Below are 23,172 nucleotides of genomic sequence, written 5' to 3'. Positions count from 1 at the left end.
ACAATATATTATTAAAATAGACTTTAATGTCATTTTCTCGTGTATACTTATAGAAACGGCAGAATCATAACAAGCGAAAATATAACAGGAAGTAGCATTTCTTACGTGTTCATTTAAAAATCGGGATAGACGACCGCTTATAATATAATTAATTGAAATAGATTTTAAAAATTGATGAAATCTACGGCGACGTCATTGAGATTCGTTCGAAATTATCAGCCTAGCGTGCGCATACTTCAGCTGAAATTTTTAGAACCTGATTTTCCCTAATATAGTATGGCACTACTTGAAATCCAACGCGTCAACTTTATTAAATTTAACACGGAGAAAATGATTATGTATATAAATGATCTTGCTGTACGATGCTAACCACCTGGAGGGATGGTTCTTACATGATTCTAATCAGTTATAACTATGAGCTACTAAATTATATCGATGGAACTTTTGGCGCATACCCCGATTATGGAAACCCTTTACGTCCTTAATTAGTATTTAATCTACTTTATCTCATTCATGAGAATGAGCTAAAGGGGATACTTTTCAGTTTGCAACGACATGCAATCAATACCACGTACTTCCGTGAAATACGAAATTTCTCGTATTCTTAAATACGAATTATCGACAGCATACTTAACTCTCTTTTTAAGTTTTAGGTACAGTTTCAGAGCCATCCCTTTTAAAACAGTTTTACAGAAATCCGAAAAAGTTTCGCAAACGGCTTTTTATCGGATAATTTCAAATAATTCCGCATTTGATTAATATTTACAAGATTTTTGTTAGCTACTGTTTGTAAATTGAATTACAGATAGGCTTCTGCCTGATTAATTTGATACATTTTATCCTTTAACGATGTGCAAAACTATTTTACATGCCTATCCAGCTCTGTATTAAATTGACCTCACAATCCCGAGTTAGCCCCTGAAAACATTAAAGGACACCACTTGCTCAATGATCCAAATGTAGTAGTCTGTAGTAAGATAGAGCTAGTGGTAAAACTGCATCGTCAGGAATCGTGTTTTAATATGGCTTTCAGGTCATCAGGCAGTGAGCTAGTAATGTCATTTAATCTCTCGCGAAGCATGTCTTGCACGCCATCACTAATTGGCATATCCTCCTTGTAACTTTTATCTAATTTTTGTCGAATTCTGAGTATCATGTCTACGATTTCTACTTCTTGTTTTCCTTCCACCCACGAACAAAGATCCTGCAAAGATATGAAGCAACGAAAATAAATAACATGTATTGTTTGTACATTAGAAATGACATGTCTGATATGATTCGTACCGCTTGCGATAGAGCCTCCAATTGAATGGCCTGTAATTTTTGCGACAGCTCGGTGTATCTCGTGTGAAACCATCCCGAGAAATTGGGTGATCGAAAGAATCTTCTATATAGGCCGGTCCAGTCTCCTTTAATACCTGTGGTCAGTTGCGGCCCTGCACTACTTAATGTAGCTAGGAAGTCATTCGGATTAAACAGTTGAGGTATTGGCGTAGCCTAAAAATAAGTAAACGAATATTTCCACGATGAACTTGTTTCTGAGAGAGTTAAATATTTGATTGAAATAAACCTTGAAAGGTGATATGCTTTTCTGCAAAGGCATCAAGCTGGCAATGTATCTTTCCAGAGGAATCATAAAACTTTCGGTTAATTCCATCAAATGCCGTTTCAAAAGTGCTGTCTGCGCCTCTCCAGGCCTTTTAGTCTGAATACCTCTCAACAACTTTTTAAGAATAGTTTTGTCCTTTTGTAGGAAAGGCTTGTACTGTGTATAAACACCAGGTTTCGTGTCCAACACTTTCAGGTTTCCAGATCTTTTTATTTTGTACTTATGATTCTCTGAAATATAAACCAATCGATAAAATATAATCACAACTAATGGTCACAATTTGTCCAGTTTCTCACCGCTATTCATTCCTTCTGTTATTCTTATGATATGCGGCCAGTGTTGCAATGTTTTGGCAAAAAATGGATTAGTAACGCCTAATATAACTGCAGGAGGAGTAGGAGCATCCGTCGTATATTCTTTAAATTCAGTGTCATGTATTGTGAAGTACGGTCGATGATCGGCATAATACTTCAGTGGTGCTATCATTCTAATCGGAAGAATATTTTAATAATAAAACGTATAAACTTTGACATGTCTAGAACATTGTATTGGTAAAATCCTTACGACGTAAGAGCCTGCACCACTTCTGATGATGTTGTTGGAGAACTGGCCATTACAACAATTGGTTCACTCAATAAAACAAGTTCCCACAATAGATGTACATGACTGATAACACTGACCAAACTACGGAACATGTCTCCCTCGTAGGCTGATGTCAATATCAGTCTGCGTAACGACTGCTTATTCGAAACATGTTCCATAGCAGGAATCATTGGTGCTATGGCTTTATAATTTTGATTCGGAATGTACATCTAGAAATATTTTATATTATAACTATACAAGCATGACATTCATATCCTTGGGAAAAAAAAATTTGATATACGGTAAACTAACCTGAAACAATACCCCCATTAGTGGTAGGTGCACAGTTTGACCAGGAAGAGGAGGAGGCCACTGATCTATCTGTTTTATTATACGTTCCAGAGCAGGGGTACCAGTTTCAAAAAATTCTGGAGCAATGACTGAACAGATTTCACCAAATAAATTTATAAATGGTAATTTTGTTACTATGATGATACTCTGAAAATTTAAAAATATATCATAAAAATTGTACCGTATCAATTCTCAATATAGATAACCATGATTTACCTTTTGAAGGTATCCTCGGGGCAAAGTCTTGTCTTTCACTTGTCGGAAGTAAACATATCCCCAGTAATAGTCTTTATCGGTTTTTAGGAAGATTGGAGACTTTTTATCATATTCTCTTAAAGCATGAGTATTCTGTACAGAATTTCCATTTTGCCTGAATCTTACATAATAACGAGTATCACCCATACATCCTGAATTAGAGTCAGGGAAAGCTAAATAGCAAATGTTTGATCTTTCTTGTTCCGAGAGTTTAACATGATTTGGATATATTGCCTGTTAAAAAAAAAACACCAGATAAAACATGGTGTATGTATATGTTTTTAAAATTACAAAATAAATATTATTTTTAGTTAGTGCATTCAAAGTTTGATTAGGATTATTTACCTCAATGGCTTGACCTAGTTCAAGATCAAAAGTAACCACGCAGATGCAATGTAGCCAATTAGAAATTCTTTCCCATTTCCGGTATATTGGTTTTTTATCACAAGTAATAGCATCTTCGTACGTTGTAGAGCTACAGGCCGTCGACATCATCCGATTTCAAAATGAAAGGGTTCTAATATCAAATAAAATTGCAGGTTCCCATCTTGTCTTCATGCCACTGTTAAATAAATCTTAAGAGATACGCGTTACAAATCTTCTATGTACGTTAGACCGATTTCGATGCATGTTTCCTCACATGTCGTAATACCTAAGTACCTGGAACACAAGATATGTGATTTATAAAAATTGTCTTAAAATATATTATGGAGTTAACAAAGTACCTTCATAAACAACCGAAAATTCAAAAAGATCAGGAATAAAATTTCTTGATCACTCTGAACTACTATTTTTACATTCTTCGGTTACCTTTATTTCCTGTCACTACATGAGATTCTGCCGTATATCGTTTAATTGATACCTAATAAAAGCCAAAATGATTTTTAAATTATTTCTAAGCATATGTATAATTTGTTGACAATTAAGACTTCTGTTTCGGGTGAAAACATAATGACAACCGTAAACAGGTTTCTCAACTTTCACGTTCACAATTGCTCACAATTACGGAAGACGCTCGTGCTTGGGCAAGCTTGGACTTTAACTCTCTGATTCTGATGAACAGAAAGATTGCTCACAGATTTGTTCGATTACAGCTCTCTGTTGTACTTACGCATAATTTCCGAACTGAAGAAGTTTGTGGCGTCATCGGACATACATGACGAGAACTAAATGCATAGTTGGATAGGTATGTGGGTTCTCCGTCTTACGAAAGAGCGCTGCAGCCGTACGCATAAAAATACATTGCGGCCTTATGGGACTTTCCGCTCTATCTAATACTCTTTGCGTGCCACTGCGCACAGAGTAGTTTTAAGTTAGTACGTTCAAATTAATTATTAATTAAACATTGACACAATGGCAATAATAAAAATACTGCTAAAGCCAGACATTAGAAAAATTTCTGGGGCTAGAGTGAGTCAATTTTTTTGCAATAACATTACTTTTCATACAAATTGACAAAGTTTTAAACAGGTCATTTTAGTACGTATTCAGTGACTTTCTTTTGTTGATACTGTAGTGGCTGATCGTTGCAAAATCTCTAGCTTAATGTACAAAAAGTATTATTTTTTATATTACTGCAGTCCCTTTTTGTACTCTAATTTAAAATAGGAAGTAATGACTTCATATGTGAACAAATAAAAATGATAAAAGTTGGTTTTAATTATGTGTGAATATGTATAAAAGTATTGAAGATTGCAAATTATCGTTTCATTTTCAGCATCTAAGTTCAAAGCCAAATTTCGGGTTGCTGTTTGACATAGATGGGGTAATTGTACGTGGGAAAAATGTATTACCATCAGTACCTGAGTCCTTCAAACGTCTTATGGGACAGAATGGCAAATTCCGAGTTCCTACTGTGTTTGTAACTAACAGTGGAAGTGCGTTACGTAGTCAAAAAGCAGCGGATTTATCAAAATGGATTGGAATCGAAGTGTCGGAACAACAGGTGATCATGGCACATTCTCCATTGCGATTATTCAAACAATTTCATGACAAGCAAGTTCTCATTTCTGGTCAAGGTCCAATTAATAAAATTGCTGATGAATTGGGTTTTAAGAAAACAACGACTATAGATGAATTAGTGAAAAACTTTCCATCGTTGGATTATGTAAATATGAACAAAAGGAATCCACAGTGTGGCCCAATAGATCCTAATTTTCCTACAATAGAAGCTATCGTTCTCCTCAGTGAGCCTATAAGTTGGGAAACGCCATTGCAATTAATGGTTGATCTTTTAATGACTAATGGAATGCCTAAAGAACTGCCAGCTTCTATTCCCTATCCACATATACCAATTTTGGCTTGTAATATGGACTTACTATGGGTTTCTGAAGCCCCACTGCCTAGATATGGACACGGGGCATTTTTAGTATGCTTAGAAAACATATATAGGAAAGTTGTTGGAAAGGACATACAATATACTGCATTAATAGGTAAACCAAGTAAAGTGACATATATTCATGCAAATCGTATGATCGTCGAGCATGCAAAACAGATTGGAGTAGGTGATAACGTTGATACTATTTATACAATTGGGTAAGTTTTTACAGCCATAGCTTTTCAGTCTAAATACTTTTCGATACCATATTTTTATAGAGCAATCAGCTTCTCGTTGAAGTTTTAAATAATACTAAAAATATAATATGTTTTGTGTAACAATGTCATTCTATCAGTGTTTAGTATATTATGTATCCATTTTGAAATAATATTACATCACGCTTAGCTTTAAGACATATAAATATTAGAACAATAATAGCATGACCTTGCACGTTTGTCATGTCGAAGTGCCAAGAAGCTTATTGCTCTAGTGAATATATAGGTTTGCTTTACAAAACGATATAAATGTACTTTTTTTGTCTAGTGACAACATTAATACCGATGTATTTGGGGCTAATCTATATGACAAATATTTGGCCCAGTATGCCACAGGAAAAGGTACAAAAGTCAGCAAAATGAAAGCTCTGCTAGGTGATTACATAAACGGTCCTAGCGCGAAAGCTTGCATCAGTATTCTAGTTGAGACCGGTGTTCACCAAAGGGATTCAGAATTTTTCTCGGATCACAGTCACAGAGATTTTCATCCCATCGAAGAAGGCCTTTGTAAACCAGCTTTTATCGTAAAAGACGTTGGCCATGCTATTGACCTTGCTTTTAAAGAGGAAGCATTCGACTAAGTAGGCAGATCCAATAATGTCGACGGTGTCTCAGATTGGAAGCAAGATAGAAAATTGTAGAATTCAGTAATAGCAGCTACTTATAGTATTATCATCCCGTGGTAGTACACAGCAAGGTTGGTCTGCCATTAGAAGAATATATGAGATCAAGATCTCATTGACATGTTTATTTTAATAATAGCTCATTAAGCTTTTTTGTTCATTTTTAATGGAGATTGAGGAAAATGTAAGACTTTTAGATTTCCTGGACAATTCTGAGTAGAACAAATTTATAAATTATATTTTGCTTTTTTCAGAGAGAAGTCGATACTTATATACATGTACTTTCTAGAGACTTACACAGACAGAGAAAAGAATAGAAATAACAATGTAATTAAAGAATTAAGTAGAATAATTTTTTATAAGATTATATTAAAAATGTTAAATTTTTTTGACTTAGTTCATCCTACTGAAGCAGGGTTATCTACTCTCATCTTACATATAATATTTTGAACATTACAATTTCATGTAAGTTTGTATATTATTGGGGTAATTGTTATTCTAGTCTTGCAGAGACGTGAAGATTGAATACCATTGAATGTCTTTGATATACTCTTAGAAACTGCCAGATTGTGTTGGAGAATTTATTATTTTTCACGGAATTATTTCCTACAATACACATCAATTAATGACGTAAGATGTACTTGTTCGATTTTGTTGAATTCTGCCAAGGAGACTGGTGCACATCTTTAGTTAATTAATTTAAAAATAAACCTATACGGCATCGACATTGCACATTATTTTATATTTTAGTCCGTGAAAGTGACGTATGCTAAATACTGGTAAACACCGTGACATTAAAATACCAGTAATGGGCACTAGTAATTTCACACTATTTTATTGACGATTTTGAAAAAATATGAATTGTGATGTTAAGTTATTCTTAATTAACTCATTCCTTCTTAGCTTGCATGAAAAATAATATCGTTCTTCACGGTAAAGTAAGACATTTAACCATATTAGCAAATTAATGATTGTTATACAAATGTTATAATTCGCCTATTCACCCAGTACATCGCATAGTCGATAAGGTTCTGAATTCTCTGAAAATTGTATTAATGAAGACATAATATTCCTGTATAAAACATAAGTAAATAAATAATACACTAGTGTTTCATATGTTGAGCTCATCACGTTAAAACGATAATGCACGCGAAAGACGAAACTGCTGTCAATTGTTTTTCTGGGTGCATAAATAATTGTAGGGAATAAAGATTGCATGTCACTGCGTACGAGTAATTTATTGTGCGTAAAATAATTAGGATTTATATATGCCTCAGTCATAAATCAAAATAATGGAATCTGTAACTGTAGCGATATCATTTCCAACATTATGAAGTCAACGTGGAACGTTCATCGAAGCGCAAAAAAGACCTGTTAAAAAATTTAATTTGTTCTTAATTTAATGGTTTATTCTAGGTACAGTGATATTTTTGTAGGTAGATTATGTAGCTAATGGACAGAGTTATATTTACACTATATGTATAAAAATATATATACACACATATATATTTTGCTAAATAAATAGTATAAAGTAAATAGTCTTATGGTTAAAGTGTTTAGTTAATTCTATAACGTGAAAAACAATGGTTTTTAGTGCAACTAACTTTTATTAACATGTAGCTTAATTCCAATTAAGGTTTCACGTTTTTTCAATGTAATTAAAGTAAGTCGAATTATATGTTAAGCGTTATTGTACAAAAATGTCAGTTCTTTAATCTTAACGATGATTAATTTTGATCTGCATTCACTATTACGTATCAGGTTTTGAATTGCTGCGCCTCTTGAGAACAATCATATGATGTTTAATTTGTCACCTTTTACCTTTGGCTTTTTAAACACCAGAGGCGAAAGGCAGTGTTTAAATTCGTGGACTCCCATATCTCTGAATTTGCAAGGTTTGATTTACGGCTTAAGTACTGCGGCATTTTTTAAAACACTTTACAACGATCAAATTAAGTTCTATCAAACGCTATGTCTTTCTAATATTATTCTACATACGAGAGCTATGACTACGTCGTCAATGACGATTCGAGGAGCGAAACCAATAATCGGTCGTTACCTCAACGAATACGATGTCTGGATCTCATGACCTACGGGTTAAGCCATCAATTGTTCGGTCAGATAATTTGATAGCAATCAATTCGAAAGAGCCGATCGAGAGGACTGAATGTCAGACGAGAATGGGATTTTCTTTGCGATCTCACATAAATACACCATTAGTTCCAAAAAGACAAGTTAAGACGATGGCGTTGGCACGAGCAGTATACTAATCATCCTTACCTCGGAGTCACTGAGCATAAATGCCATGATCGCAATTTATGACTAGTCGTTAACTACCGAAGAAAATCCATGTATTTCTTTAATGAATGTTTAACGGCTTCGGTAATAAACGTTTATAAACAATCAGGTAATATAAAGGTCTTTATATTACTACGTAAAAAAAAAAGGTATCGAACTTTAAACGGAACGTATTAACGCTCCGTCTTTTGGCGTCGATTTTTCATCGGGATTTTCCTGATACCTCCTTTCTTCGTGTTCTACATCCGCTTCGTCTCGTTCCTGATTTTTGTGTTTACGTTCCTCCTCGTTTACCTCTTCGTTACCTTCTACATTGTTATACTTGATCAGAGCCCTCTGCAAACGTTCCATGTGTTCTTGAATATACTCGGCGTTGTCAAAATCCCCAGACCGTCCCAAGGATCTTTTTTGCACGAGTAGCGAGAACATCAGCGTCAGTGCAGGGATGGTCATTCCCAGTAAAAAACTGGGAGTCATGATATTCTTCAGGCCGTGCTTTTTAAAACCTCGAAAAAGCTCGGTCCAAATATCGTCGTTTTTATTAAATTTCCCGTAAAGGTGTGGCTTGATCTTTCCAGTCTTGGCGATATAATTGTAGTAGTGCGGGTCATACGACTGGGCATAAAGCTGCGAGTAATAAACGTCTTTGGTAGGAGGGCGATGATCCGATTCCGGAAACCAAGCACTGGCGTCGTCATAAGCCGGTGCTTTCCCTACGTAGTTCTGATGAATACGTCCTAAGCCTCTGTAGGGACCCGGGGGTGGTCCGATTCTAGCTCTGTCTCCAGGAACCGATCCTCGAAGCCTCCTCATTGGTCGTTTCATTCCAAAACGAAAAGCTTCTGGACCTATTGGAGGAAAATTCGGGCGCATCGGGGCCATGGGATAAGGGGGTCCCATGAGTGGTCCAGGTACAGATCTAACATTGGCTCTTTGATGCAAAGACATCCCTGCCGAAGCCGGTTCCACCTTGAGGAACTCGCTGGAAGGCGCTGCCCCTAAATGATTTTCTTCCGGATTCACTTGCTGTCTGCTCTTTAAGTACCTTTCCAGAGCAGCTTGGGACTCTACGGGGGTCTTGGAGTTGAGAAAGCTGCTCAGGGCAACTTCGGTTTCGACTGGTCTGTCCTGCTGAACTTGACCCACGTTATAGACAAACGGCTGATTTCCGCCGTAATAATGGATCTGGCTTCTATCAGCCTCCTGCAAAAAGTTGTGCCGCTTGTAAGTTTGAGCATGGACTCCTGGCTTGTTTTCGGCATAGTAGGGAATTTGATTTTGATCGGGATGCTGTACAAAGTTATGTTGATTTTGCTCCGACTCCTGGATAGGACCGACGCGATAATCGTTAATCGGGTCGTGAACTAAGGATTGTCTTTGATCGCTGTAAGAGGCTTGACCAGTCCGAAGTAACCGAAGACCTTGATGATTGCCGGTCATTTGCGTTTGGTCCAGAACCAAGGGCTGTACGTTCTTATGCATCGGCTGACTCTTTTCAGCTTCTTGAACGAGAGTAGGCCAAAATACATTTTGTTCTCCGTATTTCCTCGAGTTCCCGAACGTGGAAGTCGATGCAGCGATTGCAGGATATAGATTTTGTTGATCGTTCGAATCGACGGCAGTGGATGGATTTCTTGCGTACACTGGGTACAGTTTTTGAGGTCGCTCGTGGTCAGCGGTCAAGCCACTATTACCGTCTAGAGAATCCGTACTAAAAGCTTGGTATTGGTGGAACGTATTGGACGGTCCGGGTAAATTTTTTCCCGTTCGACGAGATTCTTCTGCCTGATAGTCAGTTTCCGTTGAGATGTTCCCTTCAAAATTGATCTGTGCCAGAGTTTGCCCATGTAGAAGGAGAAAAATCACGGTGACCGCCGCGAAGGCCCCCATAGCCCTGTGAGGACATATAAAGCAAACGTTCGTTTAAAATTCTGTCGCACCGTTCCGTCCACCGGAGGGGGAACTCGTATTTTCGTCCTAAAAATCCGATTTTTTTTTAGATACGCGCCATAACGAAAACAGGCCACTGTGCTATTCGGACAGTGACCAATGCTTTAACGGTTGGAAGACCCGGCCTTGTCGAGACCAAGAGAGAGTGAAAGAATTTACTACGGAAGTTCACGTGCACACAGGTACGTACACATGTACGCCAACCCACACCTGAACACGCATGAGTACAGTCCGCTTCGCGGCAACGCAGATTTCTTCTTTACCAATCGTAGACTTTCTAAAACCGTTACTTCCATTACAAATTCGATATTGGTCCAAAATAATCGCAGATTCTCCCCGTCACCTGTAATCTCGTGACCCGATATTTTAAGCCAGGGATCATCTACCAATTTTTATCGCTCGTGTTTGCGACTCCGAAATGTGTATTTCAGATTGGAACGGCACAGCTCCGGCAAAAAATTGCTAAATCTCGGTAGAATGAAGTTGAATTTTCTTTTTATCCGTTTTGTATCGACGAATCGTTGCTCGTAGCTGGCCTATAAAACAAAATCTGTGCCGGTATCGAAGAAACCGAACATTAAACATTACGGGGCAGATGTATCCCAAGAGGAACAGGATTTTCAACTACAAAAAGATACTCGCGTGCGTCGTGAAATGGAGCGAGTTGACCATGCCGTGTAATTATCTAGAGTAGCATAAGAATTCTGCTACTGATCAGGCCTCGTTACGGGAAAATATATTTTAGAGGTCCAATTTCGATTCTGGCAATGGTTGGGTACGCATCGTGATATACGTAAGAAAAAATGACTACCGGTAAACCTAAAGCATTCCCGAGTACTTGCTAAAATTTTGGTAATCGTGTTTTGATAATCACGAAACTCCAAGATGCAAATGCAAAAATGAAATTCTACTTGCACCCTCGATCGTACCCAAAAATGAATTCAGTCATCTCCTGAGGGACGATGTCACGAGTGCTCCCAACTCACGCTCTTTCGTTATAATTGATCGGTATATATAATTGATTCCTTCGATATGCGGTGACTGGTTTCGTAGGTTCGATCGTTACCTCAGTTTTTCGAAAACCGATGGCTCAAAATGTCGACTCGGGGCGCGGGATCAGGTTGGCCTTGAGCTCCGGAGTTCCGCGGCCAGTTCTCCTCGAATTCGCGGTAATGACCGAGCAACCAGCGGTCAAGGCGACCATCGAAGAGAGACCAGCCAGATATACTGAAGATCCGGAGGATGAGAAAGGCATTCGCTCGGTAAACTCCCTACTTACTGACGGCCCCCGGGTCGCCCTCTCCTCGAGTTTACACCACGGAATATGACGGAGCGTAGGTGTACATTTACGTCTTCCTTCGTGTGAGGCATCTCGACTCGACGACAGCACGAAAGCTGGGTACTTTCCTGACGAGTAAGAATAACGAGAGCAATTACGATCCACGGGGTGGTTTCATTTTTTCCCACACCACTGGGACGTACGTACCGTGAAGACCACGGTTTCCCCCAAGGCCGGATGGAGAGAAAATTTGGAAGAGAGACAAATATCGCTATTTGTAATATTTACCACTGTAAGAGAGAATACAAGGAGGTGCCTCTTTCCACCGTTTAATGTTATGAAAGAAAATTGAACGCGGCAATGGGTAGCGATCCTCATTTTTGATGCCATCTCTGGAGACTGCAGTGGTCTCGTTTCCAGAAGCTGTTCCTCGCACCATTCGATAAATAAATAACGCGATGGATGCACTGCAAAGAGACGGAAGCATTCTTCGGAGAAAGGTTCTAATCGAATAACGGGCTCACATAGCCAAGCAAAGACCTAGAATCCTAAATGCGAAGCCTGACACGTCTCATTTTTAGCATCGGGGTTCCCATGACTGTGCAAGGGTCACGGTGCGTATGGCGTACTTCGGATGGACGTAGATATTGACGGTACATTCGTACTTAATCCAAGACGTTATCTGGTATAGAGTCTAGCCCTCGACGTGACGGGGTATCGAGGCATACGCTGAGATTTTTCTGCAAAATATATTTGCGGATAAAACGTGGGGCCTGATTTCGAAAATTATTCCATTCAGGTAAGATTTCAGTTCAGATTTCTCTTGGAATATATTAATACCCACAGGTAGAGCCTCGTAGTATGTCCGGAACCAGTCCAAGCATACACTATAGGGCTGAAGACTTATAGCCAAATTTTTTGTAGGGTAATAAAAAAGCAAAAGATTCGGCAATGGAAAGAACCTCGGAAACGAGGCCACAGAATTCTGAACGTTATAGTGTCTTATGCAGGGACCTTTGTTGGAGGAGAGAAGCAAGATCCCGTGGAAGTTGTAAGAGATTCAGTGATACGTTTTTCGGTATAATTGCGCTAAGTCGTAATTAACAACTCGATTCCAGGTGACGATGCCGTTGATATGGGTGATTAAGAAATTTTAAAAGCAAATGTACCAATAAAACTAAGTTTGATTCGATCTAAGAGACAGGCGTGATGATTCTCACTTGATTTCACTATCGTTCCTAGAGTACGCACTTGAAATATTTGGGACTTATGCTAATCCCATATTGTCAGTCGTTGTACTCGTTACGGACACGTTTATTCGCACAAATGAAACGGACCCGACTCGCTATATATGGTTATATAATTACAGTAGATTACTTCCATCGTCCATTGCACGTTCGTGTACTATACGCGGTTACGTGCTCGACTCCAGCTCAGTCAACACTTGGATTCGGAGCACTGTACTTGCGATGGACATCCAGGATGTGCCCACCGTGAACATCACGTGGAGAAGACTCAAAGATTTATTGCTCGATATACACCGTCACCCAGAGCATATTTTTTATCGGTAAGCGAGTCCCCTTACATTTGTCATCTTTGTTATAATCGAACAAAAGTAGCTTCGGCTCGAGCCATTGTCGTTCATACATTCAAGAATAAATGATTTACTTAGAACCGGAGGTGACGACAAGCTGTCAGTGTTGCATATATTTAATGGAGTATTAACTGCGAAAATTCAAGTGTCATCGAGGCTAGAATAAAGAAGTCATCTTAAACTAGCGAGTCTCGCACGATTAGGAAAGTCATCGAAATCCAACTACCGCGTCCAGTCAGTGATATAGGAGAAAATTGTTGTCATTTCATTTAAATTGAAAGTTGTATGAAGTAAAGACATGGTGAAATAATCATTAGGACTCGATAGAAAATTCTTAAGAAATGTATCTACTCTAGTGGAAATCTTGAAAACTTTTATCGATCCCGTGGATGTTTAAATTTCAAATGCGTTCAGTTCGCTTCCACTTTGGTATCAGGTTGATCGTGTCGCATAATGGACGATCGTGTTGTCTTCCCCTTTGGTATCGGGTTGATCGTGTCGCGAGTGCTTTTTATCTCGATCTTGAATTTATTTCAGAGTTCACGGTAAAAGGAAACGTGTCGTGTAGACCAACATTAGGAATAAAATTTAAGAGCCTTTCGACCTAATGACAGTCCTAGAGCATTAACGTATAAAAAATCGCCGTGCCGGTCCTTTTGATCGTTTCACCAAGGAAAAAATGACGTTAGGGTCGAGCTTCATGAGTGTTCCCAATTTTATTAATTTTCGCTTAATTGATCCACGGTACAGATTGTCTCGATTAAACGTGAAATGGCAGTTTGACTTACTAATAATAAAAATGTAGCCGCGGACTCTTGGTAAGGATCCATCGACACGAAGCTTAATGGAACTCATTTAGCGGGTTAAGTGGAGATTACGTGATTAAATTCGCAAACGGTTCTTGAATTCGAGATTTTGCGAACGCGGTACAAGACCATCTGCAGTCTATTGGCCGTGGTAAAAGATTCATACTGTTCCAAAGTGACTGACTTCCTGCCTAACTATACCGTCATGGCCGTCCGTTGTTGTGAATGAACTCGTGAACGTTAGCACACATTTAACCACGTACGAGTATAACGAAATACTTGTCGCGGCTACATGTTACTCTCGTAAGTTGAAACTCTGTCGTAGAAACCGCAAAATAATTCAGAACACAGGTATTGGCCAGCACGCAAACCATGGAAATGATATAATGAACCTTACTGCTGGGTTTACAAAGTCTAATAAAAATAGGTGGCGAGAAGCTTTTTAGACCTTGGGTCTAAACGGGTAAAAATTGAAAAGTACAGTAAAATCTTTTGAAAAAACTATTTTTAAACGACTACGTACTTTCCTTTAAATTATTATATTCATGAAACGAAATTCTGGAAAGAATTTTTAACGGTGGAATACTCATCAGGAAAATTTAGGAACGCCCACTTGGTTTAAAGCGAGAATTTCGTCAAGTGAATAATGTCGATAAATTAAGACTTATTAAGAGATATTTCGTGTGACCTATGCAAGACCATGTGGGCATACGCGTAAGGCTACAGTTCACGCGAACTTGCCTGTTAACAATCCGAAGTTAAATTAATTGTTAAAAGGTGAATAACGAGTGGTTGTCAGGCCTTTCCTTCTACCGAAAAAAAAAAAAATTGGTTTCAGCAATTGTTAGAAATATTATAAAAATTGAAGTTATCCATCTCTGTTTCAGGATAGGTTTGAGCATAGGAACCAGGCCCTGGATTTGGCTTTTAGCGACGTTATGCGTTAGTGGAATATGTGGCCCGGGGTTACTATTTTGGGTAGAAGAAATAGACGACGTAGAAGTATTTATTCCTAAATCTTCCATAATTCGATCCGATGCAAATTGGGTAAAAGAACATTTCAAAGATGACATCAGATACGAGAGCATTCTTATAACGGCGAACAATATATTCGAACCAGACGTTCTCCACCTGGTAATGATAACGATTCGCGTTGTGCATGCATGCATCCGTTGTTAACTTTTCCGGCTCAGAGTGTCCAGTTAAAAAAAAAATGTGTCACATGAGATGAATTATATGAGACGAGCGGTTGGGTGTTTTGGATTTCCTTATCTAAACCGCCACCCTGTCTGAAAGAAATAGCAAAGCAAGTTCACTCGATAATGGTGAGGTGCGTTTTTAAATTAGGACTCTGATGCTGAAAAGGTTAAAATTTGTGAACGTTTTGTCTAATTGTAAAAGATTTATATTGTATCCGTTGCCGATTGATTGAAGATCGCGGAGATAGAAGAGTCCGTCAAGACGATTGTTGTTAACAATCACACGTGGCGTGATGTGTGCGCAGGGTACGTAGGGCGATGTTGCATTGCTTGTTTTTAAACCAAGTGCCATAAATAAATTATTCGCTTTTCTAGATTGACAGAACTGATATTCACTTTTCAACTTTGCATACGATTGCAATTTCAGGTACTTATCTTGGTTCGAAGGAGGCGACGCGCGAAGCGTAGAAGACGAAGTATTCGCTAACGAAATCTTGCAAAATTTAAACAGTACGTTGTTAAAGGAAGACTGCGTATACCAGTCTCTTTTAAAACTGTGGAAAAACAAAGGAGTCGAAAAGGTTGGAGCACTGAGTCGAGAACAGATCTTGAACGACGTTTCGGTGGCGTTGAAAGACAAGTAAATCAAGCGTACTTTTTTTAAAAAATTTGAAGCGACATTATCCCGTGCCAATCTAAGACATTAAATTCTACGTATATATATTTTTTCTTTTTAGAGTCGAAGGCAACATACTCCTAGACATAAAACCATTGCTTTCCGGAATAAAATATGATAGTGCAGGGCGAGTAGTTGGAGCAAAAGCAACGTTATTAAACTGGATGTTAAAGAAGTCAAATCCTGGAGTGGCAGAATGGGAGTTGGAATTTATTCAACGAGTGCTTTTTTCAAACCGTACCTTGCCAAAAGATGTGGAAATCTATGCCGTAGCCTTTCGAAGTTTCAAGGATCTTTTACACGAAGTTTTGCAAAACAACATGACAATTCTATGCTGCGGGCTTTCGTTAATTGCTGTATTTGTAATCGCAATGATCGGTAGATGTAATCTTGTGCAACAGCGAATATATTTATCTCTATTGGGGGTGTCTGTAGTTGGTCAAGCGATCATATGTTCGTATGGAGTTTGCTTTTATTTAGGATTTTTTTACGGGCCCGTCCATCCAATTTTACCATTTTTAATGTTGGGGATTGGAGTAGACGACATGTTCGTTATCATGCAGAATCTAGATAATTTGGCAGCAAGTAACGAATCTCAAGAAGACCTCCCGAAGAGGATCGCGAAGTCTCTGGAACGATCAGGAATTTCTATCTCGACTACATCGATCACGAATGTAATGGCCTTTGCAATCGGTGTCACTACAACTATGCCTTTCCTAAGGTCCTTCTGTATGTTTGCCTCCATGGGAATATTGTTCTTATATATATTCGAGATCACTTTCTTTGTGAGTTGTCTGGTGCTCGACGAGAGAAGATTGGACTCGAGGAAAGATGGATGCTTCTGTAAACGAAAACCTGAGTGGACTCCTAACGAATGTAGTCAGCGTAACACGCAACAAATAATTTTTCGTAAATTTGTGGCACCTTTCGTTATTAAAACTCCCGTCAAAGTGTCAATGTTGGTGCTATCTACTTGTATCCTTGGCTTCAACATTTTGGGGCTGTTGAAGTTGGAGCAAAATTTTGATCCCCTCTGGTACTTGAACAAGGACTCCTATCCAATTGAATTTAATGACAAATTAATGGAATATTTTCCCCAGTATGGGAAAAGGGCTGCATTATATATGACAGGAGTCGATTATTACGAAGATCGTAACGAACTTATAAAGCTCATGCATTCATTGAGAGAAAATCCCTACATCAATAGCCATACCGTGGATTCGTGGTTCGAAGAATATGAGAAATGGTTACAAAATACTAATTACGGTGATTAATAGATTATCGATGTTAGAAACTAGTTAAATTAAACGACAAATTAAAATTCTTACATCGCTAACAAATGTTGCATAATATTTTCGTTAATTTCGCAGATGTGGAGGATAGAGATGAATACTACAGTGTGCTAACGGAATTTCTTTTACTAACTAAGGAAGGACAATCACATATAAAAGATATCAAGTTCGACAAATTACCCATTGGTGATTACAATATAACAGTAAGAGCAAATACATTTCTATGCCTTTTTATCGAATACCGCAAGCATGATAGTAGAAAGTAAGAAGCGGGAAAATAAAAGAAAAAGAGAGAGATATTTTGAAACAGTTGAAGACAAAATTATGACTAAGTCTAATATTTTGTAGACGTCTCAAATCCAGATTCAACACATTTTCATCAATACCACATCAGATCAAATTCGGGCAATGCAATTGGTTAGAGAAAGCGTACAAGCTGTCAACTTCTCTAGAAGTGATGCGCGCATTTCATTATATTCACCAGATTATGTGTCTTGGGCAGCAAACAAGGTATTACGTACATTGTCAATTATTACCAACTAACTTTAACATCAGTGTTGTCGACCTGATTCAATTGTTTTTGAAATATTAAAAAAACCAATGGCTTCTGTTTAGGTAATCGGCGATGAACTTATAAGGAATTTGTGTTTGGAAATTCTGACAGTCGGTCTCGTGACGTTTGTTCTGTTACGAGACTTGCAAACATCATTTTGGGTTATATGTTGCGTACTCTGTACACTTATCAATCTTTTGGGATCCATGTACTATCTAGGACTGACCGTCGAAATATCATCGAGTATCATTATTTTACTTTGTGCCGGCCTGTCCGTTGATTATGCAGCTCACATCGCATTGGAATATATCAATGCAGAAGGTTCACGAGATGGTAAAATTATTACAGTATCTGATATTTCTCTACACAACTGTCGATATCTAATTTCATTTATTATTATCGTGTAATGTCAGTATAACATGGATATTATTAACAGAAAAAACGGTCACAGCACTTAGTGTCATTGGACCAGCGGTCTTTAATGGTGGACTGAGTACTTTTCTGGCATTTATACTGCTAGGAACTAGCGATGCTTATCTCTTCAGTACTTTTTTTAAGGTAAAATTATTTAGTACTCGTTTGTGGAATAAGAATGAAGATCAGGAAGAATTAACGTGTACATCTTTGCAGTTGTTTACTTCAGTAGTATTTTATGGTCTTTTTCATGGTTTAATAATTTTACCAATAATCCTAAGTTTGGTAGGACCAAAGAAAAAACCAATAATACAAAAAAACAATGATCTCCCTCAGATAGAACAAAATGGTTACTGTACCGTTCATCTTTTCAGCCATAATAAAGGTACAGAGTATATGCTATGACTTACTACAATGTTTAATGCAAATATTATAGGTTTTACCTCGTTGGTATTATAATTTTTCAGATCACAGAGCAACGGATATTGAGACAGCTCAGAAAGACTGCTGATATAGTACATTTTATGAACCAGACATTTACACCCATTAATGGGCTGTGCCAATTGCTTAGAAATAAATTCAGTCCTTACTTCTGTACATTGATATAATGCTTAGTATCTCTTTTTATACGACAATAAAAGTAAACAATATTAAAATAACACCTTTTTATTTCTTTCTTCTTGTCTTAACTTCTGTCCATTCAGAATCTAAATCCATATTATTTTCATTTTCACTGTTATCAGAACTCGAGTGGTCTACTTGCAACGCCGAGTCGTGAATAAATTTCCTTGTGGATTCCTTTTGGAGCAACCATGGTTGTATTTGTGGTAGCTTTTCAAATTCTGCTCGCATTGCTGTTTCATTTTCTTCAACGCAGTAATGATAAAAACGGAGTAATTCTTTGGCAACTTCAATGGAACTATCATCTTCAAGTTCTGTATTGAATTCAGCATCCATATAATCATCCAATTCAGCAGCAATGTCGCTACTGTCAGGATTTTCTATAAAAGAAATAAAATAATTAAATGTTACTATTGAAACGACTGTATATAAAACGAGATAATACAAACCATTCATGAACATCATTTCCATCATGTACAGACATAAATTTTCAGCATTTTCTTTCGGTCCCATTCCATGTTCCACAGCCAACTACAAGACAATTTTAATTAAATAATTTATTCTATTAAAAAAAATACCTGTATATTCTTTTATATGCAGAACTGCGGTAGATGTCGACTAAAATTGATGGGCAAACCAAAGAGGTTACAGGTTATATACAATGTACTTTATTACCTTTAAAGCAGTCCAGTTGCTCAAAATGCGACGGACGACCAACAAGAAATATTCTTTCTTTTCTGTCATTTTCGTTGTCTTTCGTGGCGTGCGAAGCAGTGCGAAATATGGACGGATGAATGTGATATCCGAGTAAAAGTTTTAGGTTATGGAATCCTGCTTCTGTTGGTTTCTTACAGCGCTGGAAATGGTGGGAGTTCGTAGAAGCAGGTGCCTATGCTTGAATGGTTAAACGTGGACTAGTTTCGACGTATGGTCGGTAGGTTATAGCGACAAAATCCGGGACATGAGCATTCTCTGGCACTTACTGACTTAAAGGAAATTGACAGATAAAGGTCGACAGTTGGATTGTTGCGATGTATATGTTTATCTTTCCTTAGAAATGAAGGCAGCCCGTAAAAGATGAATTGGGAGTTCATTTGTGCGGACATGTGTCGTGCGTGCATGCGAGTGGATGGTATTCTTCTGCCCATGTACGGCGATGATATGATTCGTAAGAAGAATCTTCCTGAAAAACTTACCGAGCTAACATCCGTAGAGGTTAGTCAATTTTACTAGAGGATTTTGTTGACTGTGCTTTAACGGGTCAGTGATATTAGTTACGGCTCTTTACATAATCGGTATACGAACATAAACTATTATTAATGGTTCATAAAATGTAACGTAAAATTTTCAGTTGTGTATTGTTTACTTTATTTACATAAGTGATTGGAAAAATTGGGTAATGCTCAAAGAGTGATTAATAATGACATTTCTTTGCTGCAGATTGATAAGGACGATGGGTTGCCGACGATGCTTTGCACTAAATGTGCATATAGAACCGATGCATTCTATGATTTTAAACAGCAAGTTCTGGCTACAGAGAAAAAGTTACGAAAAATGTTCGAGGGCCAGATTTCTCCTATTATTAAAGTAAGATATAGTATATTTTAAATTATTTAAGTTTTATATAAATTATAATCAGAAATGAAGATTACTTTAATTATTTTAGAATGAAATTGTGGAAAATTATGACGAAGATTCTAAAATAAGTGAATCAACTATAATAGAATTAAAATATGATAATAATAATACAGTCATTCAGACTGAAAGTGATACAAATGAATTAGTAGATGATACGTTGGCAGAAAATAATGGACAGCTAATAAATCAAGATAGTATTAATTTAATACAGATAAATGAATTAGAAAGTTCAAGTATTGTAGGAGAATTGGGTCATATCATGCCTGAAATGGAACATCTTATTACCGAAGAAAGTAAGGTGGATACCATAAAAAATCAGATACCTGATACAATTACAGAAATTCTACAGTCCCAGAGTTTAGATTATACTATAATGTATATACTGGATAGTGAATTAGAAAATGTCACTACGGATGAAAAATTTTATTTAGCTGACAAGAAAAAGATGGATATACAGGAAAACTATGAAAATATGACTAACTGTATCCCAGAAATAACAACTGAAGTTGATGATGACGATAACGATTCAGCCAGTAAAATGTTGACATTTAAGGGTAATCAAGAAAAGTTAAATTTAGATCATAAGTCGTGGCAACCACCCTTCGAGTATGAAATAATTAAAACTGACAAGGACAGTGAAAATGATAATAAAGCGGTGAATGATTGCTATGGGAATAGAAAAGAAGCAGAAAGCGAAGGTAGTGATTCCGATTATTTTGCCGATAAGGATAATATTTTGGGTAGTTTGAACGACACCATTACTAAAATTAAAGAGATCAAGCAAGATGGCAACGTTTTGCAATATCAGTGTACATTATGTTTGCAAAATTATGACGAGTTGACAGGTGTCTTGATCCATACCGTAGATAATCATGTACCGGCAGGTGGACCGTTCTTTTGTGTAGTCTGTGAAAAAGACTGTGAAAGTCTTCGGCAGTTGAAAACACATGTCAAAACTCATACTGGACAGTTTCCATATACATGTTTCATTTGTAATAAATCTTTTTCCATGAAGAAATATTTAAAAAGACACATGATTTGCCATAGTGATTTTCCGAGGCATCGGTGTCCTAAGTGTGGCGTACGATTTAAAGTCAAGTCTGAATTAGAAGCACACGTTACAACTCATATTCACGGCGCACCATATTCTTGCAGTCAATGTCCTCGATTATTTAATCATAAAGGTAATTACAAGCGACACTTGATTTCGCATTTAGATCCACAAGGTCTCCATCTGCCTAAATATCCATGCAAAGTCTGTGGGAAACGGTTCCTTAATAATCGTACTCTAATGACTCATATGCGAGTCCACACTGGCGAGAAACCATTTAAATGCGAGGTGTGTAGTAGATCATTCTCACAACAGGGAAATCTTTTGAATCATTTGAGAATTCATTCAAATCCTCGTAGTTATACTTGTGAAGTATGTGGCAAACGCTTTAACCAAAGAGCCACGTTACGAGACCACAGTTTACTCCATACCGGTGAAAAGCCTTATGTCTGTAACGTCTGTGGTGCAGCGTTCACATTTAGTGCTGCTTTACGTAGGCATATGTGGACACATGCCAGCGATAAACCTTTTGGTTGCGAGATCTGTGATTCTCGATTTATTGGTAAATATGATCTAAAGCGCCACATGAGAGTGCACAATGATAGACCTAGAGTCAAGGGTAGAAAAAATGTAGTAAAACAGGAAGAAACTGTCAATGAAGAATCCATCGATCAAATCGTTGAATTACAAGTTGAAAATTCAGAGATGGAAACGATATTAATCGAGCAGGTTTTGCCTGATCAGGATGTTTCGCGAACACTTCCACAGGAGGAGTCCGAAAAAGAAAATGTGGATGCACTATTTACTCTTATACACTACGATTAAAGTCGAGTGGTGAATAGATGCAACGTGTATATACAGTGCATCATTATTTATCATCACTATTCCAGACAGAGTTTATAAACCAGTCATCGTGTCATAATGTCATAACGTTGCAAACCAATGCCAGGTATTAGGGCGCAAGATTTACTCTACGCAGGTATTGCAAGTGAATCACTTTTTGTAATTAATGTTTAGTACCCCATGATAAGATAATATAAATAATTGTACAGAGGATACAAAAATATGCACGTAACATGTAAACGAAAGTGATATATTTATTAAATCCTTTACCCTATCGTATTTTAATTTTCATGAACATGAACATGAATAGTTTTGATTTCATGTCGGAGTATTGATTGTACATGTATTCTTATTCTACCAACAGAGCGCGCCACGTAGCCGATTTACTATTAAGGTATTTTCATGGCAGATATCGACAATATTTTCTTTTTTCGTTGATAATTTTAAAAATAATGCATTTACTGAGCTAAAGCTGTCAGAAAATCATATTTCAGTTCAACCGAACGTATTTTTAATTTTGCATCATATTTTGTATTTTGGACATAGTGTGCAAATAGTAGTTCTGCGGAAGTTCACTAGACGACACGTCATGCTTCGTTTCTGTACGAAGTTACTGTCCAGAATGCACACGTAGTATACTTAATAGACCCGTGATGGGAAATGATTAAACACTTCATCTTGTTGAGATAATGATCGATAGACCACTAATATAGGAACCGCTTACAAACTATGTGACCAATCCTGGGCTCCGAAATTGCAGGACTAAAAAGCTTCGTAGCTCTGCTAACTAATCGAAACTTGAATTCCAAGTTTGAACAAGTAAGATACGATCGATGATGCTTTATAACAAAAACTGAAGCAGTGAGGTGGTAAAAACATGCTCGTTTATCGATGCCGTTACATCGTATCTTGCGATCGTACTTTATCCCCACTGACAAAACAAAAC

General features: G+C 37.5%; 6 protein-coding genes across 7 annotated transcripts; 3 read left to right on the top strand and 3 right to left on the bottom strand.

Moving 5' to 3' along the window:
- Positions 1-6: 6 nt before the first annotated feature.
- Positions 7-3,823, bottom strand: LOC105698172 (protein DENND6A). Its single transcript, XM_012422189.2, has 9 exons — positions 3,608-3,823; positions 3,143-3,457; positions 2,759-3,031; positions 2,504-2,689; positions 2,174-2,421; positions 1,906-2,096; positions 1,571-1,839; positions 1,285-1,497; positions 7-1,204 (listed from the first exon to the last, which is right to left on the bottom strand). Exons 2-9 carry the CDS (start codon positions 3,290-3,292, stop codon positions 1,004-1,006), a joined length of 1,731 nt encoding a protein of 576 aa, XP_012277612.1. The 5' UTR covers positions 3,293-3,457; positions 3,608-3,823; the 3' UTR covers positions 7-1,003.
- Positions 3,824-4,068: 245 nt separating this feature from the next.
- LOC105698197 (haloacid dehalogenase-like hydrolase domain-containing 5) lies at positions 4,069-6,646 on the top strand. Of its 2 annotated transcripts, none has more exons than XM_012422234.1 (3): positions 4,069-4,207; positions 4,515-5,332; positions 5,658-6,646. In XM_012422234.1, exons 1-3 carry the CDS (start codon positions 4,151-4,153, stop codon positions 5,968-5,970), a joined length of 1,188 nt encoding a protein of 395 aa, XP_012277657.1. In that variant the 5' UTR covers positions 4,069-4,150; the 3' UTR covers positions 5,971-6,646. The 2 variants fall into 2 exon arrangements, with proteins under 2 accessions (XP_012277657.1, XP_012277658.1); XM_012422235.1 differs by lacking the exon at positions 4,069-4,207 and adding an exon at positions 4,372-4,446.
- A 1,823-nt stretch (positions 6,647-8,469) lies between these two features.
- Positions 8,470-10,746, bottom strand: LOC105697903. Its single transcript, XM_012421635.2, has one exon. It carries the CDS (start codon positions 10,198-10,200, stop codon positions 8,470-8,472), a length of 1,731 nt encoding a protein of 576 aa, XP_012277058.1. The 5' UTR covers positions 10,201-10,746.
- Positions 10,747-13,000: 2,254 nt separating this feature from the next.
- On the top strand, positions 13,001-18,732 carry LOC105698164 (patched domain-containing protein 3). Its single transcript, XM_012422180.2, has 11 exons — positions 13,001-13,106; positions 14,827-15,073; positions 15,374-15,444; positions 15,566-15,778; positions 15,876-17,080; positions 17,185-17,309; positions 17,455-17,616; positions 17,722-17,992; positions 18,096-18,217; positions 18,290-18,458; positions 18,541-18,732. The coding sequence occupies exons 1-11, from the start codon at positions 13,009-13,011 to the stop codon at positions 18,582-18,584; spliced, it is 2,727 nt and encodes a 908-aa protein (XP_012277603.1). The 5' UTR covers positions 13,001-13,008; the 3' UTR covers positions 18,585-18,732.
- On the bottom strand, positions 18,474-19,745 carry LOC105698167. The gene is made up of 4 exons (XM_012422182.2): positions 19,678-19,745; positions 19,370-19,550; positions 19,144-19,225; positions 18,474-19,074 (listed from the first exon to the last, which is right to left on the bottom strand). The coding sequence occupies exons 2-4, from the start codon at positions 19,436-19,438 to the stop codon at positions 18,740-18,742; spliced, it is 486 nt and encodes a 161-aa protein (XP_012277605.1). The 5' UTR covers positions 19,439-19,550; positions 19,678-19,745; the 3' UTR covers positions 18,474-18,739.
- Positions 19,692-22,466, top strand: LOC105698166 (zinc finger protein 561). The gene is made up of 3 exons (XM_012422181.1): positions 19,692-19,909; positions 20,135-20,281; positions 20,361-22,466. The coding sequence occupies exons 1-3, from the start codon at positions 19,772-19,774 to the stop codon at positions 22,206-22,208; spliced, it is 2,133 nt and encodes a 710-aa protein (XP_012277604.1). The 5' UTR covers positions 19,692-19,771; the 3' UTR covers positions 22,209-22,466.
- The last annotated feature ends 706 nt before the right edge of the window (positions 22,467-23,172 follow it).

The sequence above is a fragment of the Orussus abietinus genome, unplaced genomic scaffold (assembly GCF_000612105.2).
Source record: "Orussus abietinus isolate OABI.00-Male unplaced genomic scaffold, Oabi_2.0 scaffold1, whole genome shotgun sequence".
NCBI lineage: Eukaryota > Metazoa > Arthropoda > Insecta > Hymenoptera > Orussidae > Orussus > Orussus abietinus.
This window is presented reverse-complemented; position numbering and strand designations above follow the sequence as displayed.